At 42.6% G+C, this 13,261-nt stretch overlaps 1 protein-coding gene across 1 annotated transcript in view; it reads right to left on the reverse strand.

Annotated features, from left to right (window-relative positions):
* IPO11 (importin 11) overlaps nt 1-13,261 on the reverse strand; it is a 677,548-nt gene that overhangs the window by 446,476 nt on the left and 217,811 nt on the right. Inside the window, 1 exon segment of the mRNA XM_073623616.1 lies at nt 10,424-10,550. Within this exon segment, the coding sequence (XP_073479717.1) occupies nt 10,424-10,550 (127 nt within the window).

Raw genomic sequence — 13,261 nt, forward strand, 5'->3', positions numbered from 1 at the left:
TATCCATTCCGGTGTGCGGCTGTCCAGGTCTTCTTGTTCTCTTCTACTTGCATCAGCATTTAGCCAGCACCTGGGGCTCTTCTCTTCCTGGAGGTAATGAGACACAAGCACTCTGGTTTAAGCCCCTCTTTGAGCGGAGGATCCCACATCAACTAATTAACACGAGTCTATGCGAGTTTATGCGCGTTTGGCGTTTTTTGTGGTAAAAAAAATGGCACTTTGAACGCGATTTTATGGCGTTCAGAGAACAGCCCATAAACTCCACTGCTGATAAAAGCTAAAAAATGTCCATGTGTGCATGGACACATAGAATAACATAGAGTGGAGTTTATGGGCTGTTAAAAAAAAAAACACCCAAACTCCAAAAATGGCCGTTTATGAGTTCCAGTGTGCATGGAGCCTTAAGGTACTAAAAGGGTTAAACACAAATACACATCAAAGCAGCAAACTTTGTATTCCTAACAACCCTTCAGCTCTCTTAGGTTTATGTGCATAATGCCACAATGTACTGAACGCTGAGTGCTCTGAGGTCTCTGAGTAAGAACAATGTCACACTAACAATCCTGTTGCTGGTGACATCTCACTAGAGACAGGATCCCTAAAATGTGCAGGGAGAACACTTGCCTCCCTGTATTTCTGGCTCTATCTCCAGCTTGGATCAGTGAGGCATTGCTCCTTAATTTATGAAGTGCTGCAGAATCTAAGTCGTAATTGAGAGGGTATGAACTTGTTCATCTAGACAATCAAGGGAGTAACACAAGCAAACGGATCAATGTTTCACCTACCTGCTGTGTCCCTCCATAGCTATCCCGCCTCTGGAGATTTTTCTCAAGCAGCATAATTGATAGTGTGACATTAGTCTAAATGTGCTACAGAGCATTCAGCCTGAACCACAGACCCATTTGTCGAGGTAGAGTTCTAGAAACAGCATAGCACATTATCTTACAAGTACACAAAGCAGCCATGTGAATTAATGGTGCTTACACCTGCCCCTTGCCAATTAAAGTTGCAGCTTTTGAGAATCCATTCCTGCACGCCCGAATAGTGCAGAGGTTTCTCAATTCACTAAGAATACCCATATCTTTATACATAATTTGAAGTATACATATTAAGTCTAATTCTGGAGTGCACAATTTCTGCTTTGCCCTTAATGCCCAAAGTACATAAAAGGGATTAGGTCTATGAACCAGCCTAATCTGGACTTTTTACCCCTCATTTCCTCTGGGGATACCCTTCCAACTGCATACTGAAGAGCAATTTGTAGACAGGTTGGGTATTGAAAACAAAGCATTTGCAGCTTGCTGGTACCCCTTGAAATCTAGTGTTTTATTGGCCATGCTATGTCTATTGGGAGCTGTTATGGGAGATATGGCTCAAAGCTACACTTTTTAAAAAAGCAATTAAAGTGACAAATGCAATAATGGTAAGCAGTGCTGTAAGTTGCTGTTCAAAGTGCAAGAAGGATGGTACTCTATAAAATGGAACCAATCCACGTCTGTATCATACCAACGCAAGGTCACACGGTCTATGAATATTCACTTTTATAAATAGCAATTAACATTAGGTACTGATCACTTCAATTACTGTCATTATAAACAGTAAAATTATTGTTGCATAAAAAGCTAAAGAAATCCAGTAGCAAACTTATAGGAAACATTTGACAGTTAGTTAATGAGGAAAGGCACACTGCCGCGAGATGTATTCATTATGCCAACTGTCATGAACAATGCTAACAAAATTATATAACGTTTAGCCAATTACACAAATTACTAATGTGATTTTTGTCAGCCACTTCTCAGCGTCTCGGTGAGTGAAGGAGAGAGGAAAGACTGCCTGATACATATTAATAATGAGCTATTTGTCGCTTGTTAAAAAGAAAAAGTTCTATTAAATTAGTAGAGCTTTCGTTGGAGCTTCAGGATCACTAATGGAGTTGACAACATGCTAATTATACGTACTGTGTAGTGCAATAATAAAAGTTTTATTAAAAAATAAATAAATAAAATCCATAGTGTTTTTTAATGTAAAGATGTGATGAGGGTAAAAAAAAAAAATAATAATATAAATTTTATTGTGCCAAATAAACCCAAAGTCCCACCCACCAGCAACACCTCCTAGTGTTGACATCACTAAGGGGATGTTAATGGCTGGGACTTTGGGTTTTTTGTCTGTTCACTTCCATATTTTAGTGTCTTGAGAAAGATTGCTGAGTACCATTGAAACACTGACAATAAAATGCTGTTGCTTCAACCGATTTATCCTGCAAGACCTATGCCTTTTTTGTGTAAATATATATACGAGGTGGTATCAAACAGTTGAGACTAGTTTTGTAAGGCTGCATGCAAATTCATAGGGAGCATCGACCTTCATAAATTAGTGTGCCAAAAGACATCACCCTGTGGACATCGGTAGCTGTGCAACTGGTGCTATCCTGACCATGTGCGTTACCACTTCTGCCATTTCATCATGGACAGCAAGTTAGAACAAAACGCAAACGTTAAAATCTGTGTGGAACTGGGCAAATCTGCCACAGAGATGTCTGACATGATTTAGAAACTTTATGGCGATACTGCAATGAGTTGAAGATTCAGCTCAAAGAATGCCATTTTGACACCACTGCTGAGATCCAGCGCAAATAGCAGAAGGTGCTTGACAAGCTTTGAAAAGAAGACATCTAGGACACATTCCAGAAGTGTCAGGAACGCTAGAATTGCAGTGCAAGGGGACTATTTTGAAGGTGATCATGTGTAAATGCAGATAGATAAAACACTTTCTTGTAAACAGAGCTAGTCTCGAAACTTTTTGATATCACCGCATATATAAACATATACACACAGACACCTCCAAAAAACTATTGGCCTAAGAAACACAGCAATTATAGAGGGGAACTGGATGATGAAATATTTTTTAAGTTTATGTTACTCAAAGTATGTAGGGTTTTTTGATTACCTTTTTATGATGCAAGGGCTTGGGGTTTTGTAAACAGTTTACACAAAAAGTAAAGTGTGGAACACAGTTCCTAGCACATCACTTTTTGTTAGGTCCTTATGGCAGTAAGCACTTTACCACATGCTTAAAAAAAAAGTTTGCTTTGCTGCATTAGCACAAAATTCTATAAAAAAGTAGCCAGGCCTGGGAAATTCTGAGGCCATGTCCCTTCCAAACCGTCAAAAGCAAAAAAAGAAAAAAATCCCTTTGTAAATGGTGTTGGCTGCAACTACACAGAATCAAATACTGTGCTCTGACTGTATTGTAAAAGGTTCTGAAGTTTGTAATACAGGAGTAGAGTTTAAAAGAGAAGTTCAAGAATAAAAAAAAAAAGCATACTCCCCTAGATGGCTGTAGCACTGATCCCAGCTGCAGCTGCCCCCTGCTAGCTCTACACTGAAAATTGAGAAATCAAAAAACAAAGATCGCTCAGTTCTCGGTACTCAGTCTGCAGAAAGCTGGTGACGGTCAGTCACAGGCTCTGTGCCCTGCCCTATAAGTGCTCACTGGAGGACCGGGCTGTGCAGGGGCGACTGGCTCAGGCTATCAGCGGCACGCTGAGAGGCTGAGCCATTTGTCAGTCCAGGCATCAGTGTGGATCCTGACTATAAAGACATGGTTTTTCCAGAGCCTGGACCGGCTGAGTGATGTAAGTCGAAAGTGGGCTTTAGCCTGCTGTCAGCTGTAAATGGTTCACAGGAGTGCAAAACAAAGTGCACTCCCGTGATCCATAGGAGAAGTAGGGCCAAAATAGCTTTGTCCATACTTCTCCTTTAACTAAGAATGCTACATCTGCTACCATGAAATAACTATCTTGTGTATGGTGAGGAGATGATCAAATCAGTGAAATTCAGGAGACCAGAATTAGCTTTGCTAGCCAATGGGGAGTTCAGAATTTTCTGTCCAATATTTTTTAAATTTCTGCAGAGACAAAGATAAGCCAGAACTACTGGTTACAGTCTCTAAGCAGTAAAAGGGTGGGATCCCAACATGAACTAAATAGGGAATGGCAGTGCAGAAGATCAGAAACAGTATATGTTCAAAGACAATTCTTTGGGGCATGGCCAACCCCTGTTGCAGCAATACATAATGAGGCCACCACCCCCCTTAAAGCTCAACTGAACTTTCAGCCCAACTGAACATTAGCCACAGACTAATTAAAAAAGCCTGTACCCTGCCAGCAGCTACACAATGGGAACCTCTGTGAAGAAGTCCATTTGACCCCTGTCAAGTCAAACATATACCTTTGTAATCAGCAAAGCTAATGCTATCTGCTGATTGGTGAACTCTGACTCTGTCCCAGCAGGAGATATGTCAGATCTTTGCAGACAGACAGCTGCTTCACCATACAGGGGTCCCAACACTGCAGCTGCTGACAGGCTTTTCTTCTCTGGGCAAAGTGGTAGCCATTATTTTCTGAAGAAAATGAAATGCAAGACAACATATTTTGTCTTGAATGCACAGGGGATGTATTTGCCTGAATTAGACAAACGTTTAACTGAGCTTCAAAGGATTTTCCTTCTGTCCAAAGTATATAAAGAGAAGACTACAAGAAAAGGAAGCAGGAAGTTCAGGCCACTGCAGATCCCTAATGAGAGAACAGATCTGGACATTGGAGTCACGCACAGTCCTGACGAGGATTAAACTCCCCCCACCAAACAGAAGCGAAGAGTTCCAATTTAACAACATAATGCCTGTGCCACTGCCAATCTCCTCACTAAATTCTTTCTCAGAAGGTGGAAGTAAACAGGCACAGCATTACAAACACCATAGGTACATGGTGCTACATTGACAAGGAGCCATCTCTAGTCCAAGGCAATGTGAAGACCTTGAAAAACATTGATTAGAGAAGCTCTGACAAAAGGGCTGAGCAATGAAAGCCTCCTCAGTGGAAGCCGAGTTACTGCACGTGTTTTATGTATATACTGGTGGGTAATGAACAGACCCGATGCTCATTAGGTACATTTCTTGTTTCATTCTGTCTTGCAGTTCCTCCCAGTTTACCGCCAATTATTTCATCGACTGAGCTTTTGACACCTGATATCTATTTCCAGCACAGGCAAAGGCATGACTGCCACTCACTGTAATGAGCCATGCTGCATTAAAATATCATCCCACATTAATTCCGTATGTTATAACAACACCCTTGAAAGACAAAGGAAGATAAAAGAAAAAAAAAAGACACTTGAGGATACAGTTGCTACAGTAGAATCATTCCTTTAATAAACATTTATGTATATGCTTGTAAAGATATGTAAATTCCTCTTGAAGAGGTTAGCTTAACCACCAGCATAATACTTGTAATTGCCCAAAAAGCCCTTATTCATATTCAACATCTTCTGCCTTTAATATAATGTATGTGTTGTACATTATTCTTATTAGTTCTATATTTCTATGATTATTTTCTGGCCTAAGTGCACCTAGCCTTGCCCACTTTGTGGTCTCGCTGGTTGCTCTGGCAGCTGAGTTCACCTTAACCTACCTATAACTGCCAGTCATGTACATAACATTGTAGAATGCAGCAGCCGTAGGAGAGGCAATGTATGCAGGAACGCCTTGTGAGCAATTTTTGTATGTATACTAACACCACCACATCACCAAAATCTGGGGAAATAGTGTGCACAGAATCAGAAAAGGTATACAAATGATAAAAATTTTACTTTTAAAGTAAATTATATGACTACATGATGTATGCACAAGTGAAAAACAATTTAGGAAAAATAGGGTCCAATGTAGAAATCAAAGTGGGAACCCCAGCTTTTAGTAATCATTGATGACACAGTGTTGTCTGTATGTATAAACAGAAATAAACACATCAAACTCAGGGCTAGCATAGTGGTATATCAAAATGCCACACACACAATATTTCTGGTGGCAAAGCAGTAAATGCATATGTATGCACAAACATATAAAATAATTGATGAATATACAGTGGAATATTGAAGTACCTGCTATCAGTCACATGACAGAGTGAAGAAGCAGGAAAACAGTACTACAGCTATACATGGCCACTGCAGGGGGCTGTGAGCATTGCACCCGGTGGTACTGTAGTTAATATGCATAGTAATACTTGTATATTGATATGGGACCTAGTCATCTGAATTGTTTGAACCTTCCAAACATTGAACCTGTTTATTATGCAGTGAAAAATGAAAAAAAGATAGAAGCTAGTTACATATTTTGGTTGCACCAGAACATATACAGAGGCAGCCTAGCTGATTTTTCTATTCCATTAATTTTTTTGCTAAAATATACTTAGACCAGCAAATTCATGTTAAAAAAAAGGAAGAGGGTGGGAAGAAATACTCCAGATTTGTCTTACTTCTGGGGAAATAAGAGCAGTCATCCAAAACAATCCAACCTCATTCCCTGGAAGTAGTCAGCAGGGACTGTCTGCTGATACTAACAAATATAACAGCTGTCACACTAAAATCACCCAGATGTAAAGTTACTCACAAACACAAGATAACAGATGGTACTTAATTATTGATTAACTGGATCTAATCTGACCATTAGTCTACTTGTTTTTGGGGAGTTTAAAAGATAAGTTCACTTTTTAGAAAACAAATAATAGATGCTAATTTTTTTGCAGGTAAAAAATGTGCATTCATTTATTAATTTATTTATTTAGAGTAGGGGTCAGCAACCCCTGGCACACGTGCCAGACGTGGCCCACAGCTGCATTTACAATGGCACGCAAAGGGGCGCCTAGGACATCCCCCTCTCATGCATTAGCAAAGCCAGCCAATAGCGGCGGCTGGCTACACAGGCTAATTGTTCCCTACCTCATTTCCCCCCACCTCCGTTCCTGCCCACCTCACTCTGCTTGCCTGTCGCCTAATCTGACGAAACACCTGTACTCCGCAGACACTGAAGTGGTGCTGTTGATCAGGGCTGGATCCCCATCCACAATGGATGCTGTGCCCGGGTTGGTAAGCTCCTCCTCCCGTTCTCGGACTGCACTCAGCCTCTTTACAGGACATGTAGAGAAGCTGCTCCTTCCTAAACTGCTCACAGGTGAGAACAGAATCTTTAACAAACACAACCTCGATCTGCACAGTCGGGATCTCCACACTGCCGTAGTTCTCAGATCGGAAAAGCAGCACAGCAGCAACAGCCACACTGAGACGTTTCTGTAATTTATTCTGGGCTCATTTCACTCCTGCTATATTCCCTCTCTCTATGTATACACATATCTCCCAACCACAACCTTGCAGTACAGACGGTCCTTGCACCGATCCTCCTGCCATTTTCCCCTTCACTGTATCCCCTCTTCTGTTTATAATTCTGCTCTCCTCGCATAAATCATTGCCTCTGGTGTCAGCTCTGGGCATTCCACAGGCGTCCACACAGACACAGCCATCTGTACTGAAACCCTTTCTATCCCAAAAACTGTCCTATCAAAACCATGCACGTAGCACTTTCTCTCTGCAGCTCTTCACTCTGCTCTTTATTAAGACCCCTTTCACACTGAACACCGCCCCGTGCTAGCTAAAATGAGCTGTGCTTTAACGGCGATGTGCGGGATGCTTTTAACCCCAAAGAAGGGGTTAACAAGGGATTAAAAGCAGCCGAAAAGCACTGCTGCCGAAGTATTTTGCAGGTGCTTCAGCAGCGCTGCCTGTTGATTTCAATGGCAGGAGCATTGTATACACCGCTCCAGCACTGCCCTAAAGATGCTGCTTGCAGGACTTTTTTTTCCGTCCTGCAAGCACACCGCCCCAGTGTAAAAGCACTCGGGCTTTCACACTGGGGAGGCTTGAGAGGCGCTATTCAGGTGCCTTACAGGTGCTATTTTTAGAGCTAAAACACCTGAAAAGTGCCTTCAGTGTGAAAGGGGTCTAACTCATACCATGAGGGCTCATTCACACTAGTGTGGTGACTGGCGTTTTTCCACACTGGAGATGGCCAGTCACTGCTAGGGCAGGTAGAATACAATTGTTTTCTATGTGCCCTATTCAATTCACATGGTTGCAGTGCAGTGGGCCAGCATTTTCAGGGTTAAAACAGGCAGTGAGGAGGTGAAATATCACCCCTTCACCGCCTGTCAAACACCAGCAATGATAGCCATACATGATACATCTGAACTAGTCTTTCAGCCCCCTTCCTCACTCAAAGCCTCCATAGAGCCTTTTAGTTTCATGCACCTTCAGAACACAGCTCCCCCTCATTCATCCCACAGACATAGATGCCAATCAGTCCTCCTCAAACTGACAGGGCTGCAGCAGCATTTTTTTTCCTTCCAGTGACACCACAGCGCATGCCACAAATATTACATATATTACAAACATTATGCCACAGTTGTTTGCCATTGCCCTGGGCACTAAATTACCTTGTCCTGGCACTGGGTGTAGGAATTGGGGTGATGCGAGTTGTAACAATGCAGAAATTGGGGTGATATGAGGTGTGATGGTGCAGGAATTGGGGCTGCTCTGAGGTATGAAGGTGCAGTATTTTGAGTTTATTTGCGATCTGAAGGTGCAGAAGTTGGGTCTGATCTGCATGTTAATGGTGCAAGAATTGGGGCTGATCTGAGGTGTAAAAGTGCAGGAACTGGGGTAATCTGAGATGTGAATGTACAGGACTGGGGTGATCTGAGGTGTGAAGGTGCAGGAATTGGGATGATCTGTTGTGTGAAGGTGCAGGAATCGGGGTGATCTGAGGTCTGATGGTGCAGGATTGGGGTGATCTGAGGTGTGAAGGTGCAGGAATTGGGTTGATCTGATGTGTAATAGTGCAGGAATGGGAGTTTATTTGAGATCTGAAGGTGCTGAAATTGGGTCTGATCTGAGGTTTAATGGTGCAAGAATCGGTGAAGATCTGAGGTGTGAAGGTGCAAGAATTGCGGTGATCTGAGGTATGAAGGTGCAGGAATTAGGCTTATATGAAGATGCAAAGCTCAATAATAATTTCTTATTATTATTCATTGTTTATAGCATTTCCTTTATTCAAATTTCTTTTCATGATTGAGAGTGAAGTTGACTTTTTTTTATGCAACTGGCACTCTAAATTTCTTTGAAAACATTTTTTGGCACACTATGCGCAAAAGGTTGCCTACCCCTGATTTAGAGCTTATAAAGCATTGCACTAGCATGGCTAGTGCCATGCAGGTCTTCTTCAGATCTGTCAGTGTATCTGTGTGCCCGTACATCACATACAGGCAAGCAGATACAAAATAAATACTCGCTAACTGTCATGACAGGATTCGAGGATGTGCGGGGGCTGGTCCGTCGATAACATGTTACATACTACACCCGGAATATGGGGATAACATGTAACATGCTACGAAAGGTAAACTTATCCTTTAAGACTGAAAGTTGATTGGATTGGAAAATGCAAAGAATTACTAAAGCGGACCTTTCCTTTCAATACAATGAAAGTACATCAACATGCGGCTCTGCGTACTGAGCTGTAACCACATATACACTAATACTGCAAATGCTGTATTTTAGGCAAACCTAGCCAGGGCTTCCCAGCTGCCTCCTGGAAATGTTATGTCACCGGTGCCTTCCAGGGAGCTCTTGTAGTTAATCTGTAAGATCTCAGGAGAGGAAAAAAAAGGGAGTACAATTTACCAAGATCTTGCAAAATCTCAGGAAATAGTGCATTAATTTATTTTTATTTTTGTACAGGTGACACGGATGTTAGAGAACTAGGAAGAATAAGCTGGCCATCAATGATGTTGATTTCAGGTATAGGCAGGGCACACTAACAATATCCTGTATTCATTTAATTGATGCTGGAGTTTGTTAAAAATTCCACTGTTTGGGGTGTTTTTTAATGTAAAACCTGAGTAAAAAAAACATGTTCATGCCTTGGTATAAAGTCAGAATTAGCCAGCTGATATACAAAAAAGCAACAATGCAGAGGGATAAAAGGAAGCATCTTTCCAGAGGCAGGTTCTGTCAAGTAGGGGATGCTTACATTTTATTACAATTTAATTATAATCAGTGGACCTTAAACTAAAAATGTTAAACAAAATAATGTGATTTGGTCAACCAGCTATGTAAAGTATGGAAACAGAAAACCATTCATTTTAGCATTTAAGAGATTTTGGCAGCCCAAGTCTAGCAGACATCCTGCTTTGACGTTATATCACCAATCTCTCCAGCCAATGATAAAGATGTTGTTGCAACACAGATTTCAGCGTCATTCTGAATCCCTTGTTACTTTAGCGGCAGAGGAGGCATAAAAAATGCAAAGAAATGGGATTTCTGCACATTAAAATATAACTCTATTATATGATATCCAAAGGAATAGTAAGTGTTGTGGCTCGAAATAACACTAGGAAGTCTGCAATGTTATGAAAACTGAACCCTGTACTAAACTTGTAATTTCAAAAAAGATAACAACCCCATCCTAAGAAACAGTCCTACAATCTGTTTGCATCCTTGGTACAAGAATGGTTTGATGCACCACAGTTCATTGTACTTACTACTAAGTCTTGGTCTTGCAGCAAATTTAGAATTGCTTCATACAGCGATGGTCTTAAATCAGCTTTGAATTTTACAGAGACCCATTGTCCAATTAACCAAATTACTCTCCGACGTAACAACTTATACCTACAGAAATGATAGAAAAGTGAATACATGAAAATACATTTAATAAATCTTAGAAGAACTATATATACAGTATATACCAGCCCTCAAAATTTTCTCTCGCCTGCTCTCATTTGGCAAGTGGAAAAAGCTTGAGGGCGAATGTGGGGGTGTCTTGGAGGGGGGTGAGCACTGCTGGCAGGCCGGGTTGAATGGGAGCATTTCTCCCAGTGATCAGCCAGGGGGGAGAGAGAGAGGAGAGGAAGAGGTGAGCCAGCCGGATCATCACACAGAGCGGGGATCGCCTGCTGTGACAGCTTTGATTTGAATCTCTCGGCGCCCACAGTCACACAAAGTCCCGCCTCCTAGACCTGCTCCTTTGATAGACAGCACACTGGTAAATGCCGGGACGTGTGACATCTATCATAGGAGCGGATCCAGGAGGCGGGACTTTGTGTGACTGCAGGCATTGGGCGATTCAAATCAAAGCTGTCACAGCGGCCGATCCACTCTCTGTGTGAGGATCCGGTCGGCTCTCCTCTTCCTCTCCTCTCTCTCATGCCTATGCACTGGTCAGGCTGTGCTGATGGGCACTGCTGAGGCTGCGTTGATGAGCACTGCTGAGGCTGCGTTGATGAGCACTGCTGAGGCTGCGTTGATGAGCACTGCTGAGGCTGCGTTGATGAGCACTGCTGAGGCTGCGTTGATGGGCACTGCTGAGGCTGCGTTGATGGGCACTGCTGAGGCTGCGTTGATGGGCACTGCTGAGGCTGCGTTGATGGGCAATGCTGAGGCTGCGTTGATGGGCACTGCTGAGGCTGCACCGATGGGCACTGGTGAGGCTGCACCGATGGGCACTGGTGAGGCTGCACCGATGGGCACTGGTGAGGCTGCACCGATGGGCACTGATAAAGAAGTTGTTAATGTTTATTTTTGTAACTTAATTCTGCATAAAACTTTTAACAGTGTAATTTCATGAGATAATTTATGAGAGCGTGTTTAGAGGCGGGGCAGGGTAGGGGTTGGGTGGGGTTACTGGTGGCAAGTAAGGCCTGGCTAGTAGATTAGATTAGAAATTTCGAGCCCTGGTATATACTGTATACAATTATAATAATTTAAAAAATCATGAATGGGCTTATGAATTAATATTAAAGCTTGTATTGTCTTAGGTATGAAGTATTTACAGTTCCCATTTGTTAGCTTTACTTACATTTTAACTGGAAATTGCTGCCTACTATCTGCCTCACCTCACATACTGCACCGTCAGAAGATGAAGATCGGAGGTCAAGCAGTTGACAAGCCAGCAACTGTTAGACTTTAGGTGACCTCTGACATTCTGAATCAGCAATCTGGCAGATTCCTCTTAAAGTTAAATGCCCATAATCACAAAACAAAGAATGTATTCTGCAATTATCGTATTTATCGGTGTATAACACGCACATTCATTTTAAGAGGGAAGTTTCAGGAAAAAAAGTAAATTTTAAATAAGGAACTTTGAAGCAAAATAAGGGTCAGTGACCATCTGCAGCCTCACCATTGCCATCAAGCAGCCTGATCAATGCCCATCTGCAGCCTCACAAGTGCCATAGATGCAGCCTCATCAGTCCACATCAATGCAGCAGCCTCACCATTGCCATCAAAGCAGCAGCCTCACCATTGCCATCAATGCAGCAGCCTCACCATTGCCATCAATGCAGCAGCCTCACCATTGCCTTGAATGCAGCAGCCTCACCACTGCCTTTAATGCAGCAGCCTCACCATTGCCTTCAATGCAGCAGCCTCACCATTACCTTCAATGCAGCAGCCTCACCATTGCCTTCAATGCAGCAGCCTCACCATTGCCATCAGTGCAGCCTGATCGATGCCCATCTGCAGCCTAGAGAGGACAGGGAGGGGGCGGGACGAGAGCCAACAGATTACATACAGTGAGAATCTCCTATGATAGACAGAACAGTGGTCCAATGGCGGCCCCGGAGACGGGACTTCCTATTACAGAGGCAGCCAAGTAAACAGGAGATTCTCACTGTATGTAATCTGATGGCGCCAGGGGCGGAATGACAACTCATGGGGCCCCCGGGCAATAGGAGATTATGGGGCCCCCAGGCAATCAGAGATTATGGGGCCACACAGTATACAATCACACAGTATACACATACATGTACACATAGTATACACAGACATGTTTCTATTGACTGAGAAGGTACTGGAGAGGTGGGGAAGCTATAATCTCGGGATTTTTAGACCAAAAGGATGTTGGTAAGAGACATTTCAGAGACAGATGTAAAAAAAACACAGATTTTTACATACTGTCCCTGGTTTTACTGAGGCTGGCAACCCTGATGGGGCCCCCTAGTGGCCCAGGGCCCTCGGGCAGTGCCCCAGTGGCTCAATGGTCAGTCCGCCCCTGGATGGCGCTCGTCCTGCCCCCCTCCCTGTCCCCTCTGAGGCAGCTAAAATTGAAGTATTGGCGTATAACATGCACACGCTATTTGCACCCAATTTTCATAGTGAAAAAGTGAGTGTTATACGCCAATAAATACAGTAAGACTTGTAATGATTGCATTCAATGTAATAAATTCCTTTTTTATATCATATGCATTATTTATATTTTTGTCTTGTTGCTATAACTGTGTAAAAGTGTTAGCTGTAGTTAGACTTTAAAAAGTGACACAGGAAGACTTGTAGTGTTGGGACATCCAAAAGAAGCCCAACTCCAAAAGCAAAGAAAAACACAA

The sequence above is a fragment of the Aquarana catesbeiana genome, linkage group LG01 (genome assembly GCF_042186555.1).
Source record: "Aquarana catesbeiana isolate 2022-GZ linkage group LG01, ASM4218655v1, whole genome shotgun sequence".
Classification (NCBI taxonomy): Eukaryota; Metazoa; Chordata; class Amphibia; order Anura; family Ranidae; genus Aquarana; species Aquarana catesbeiana.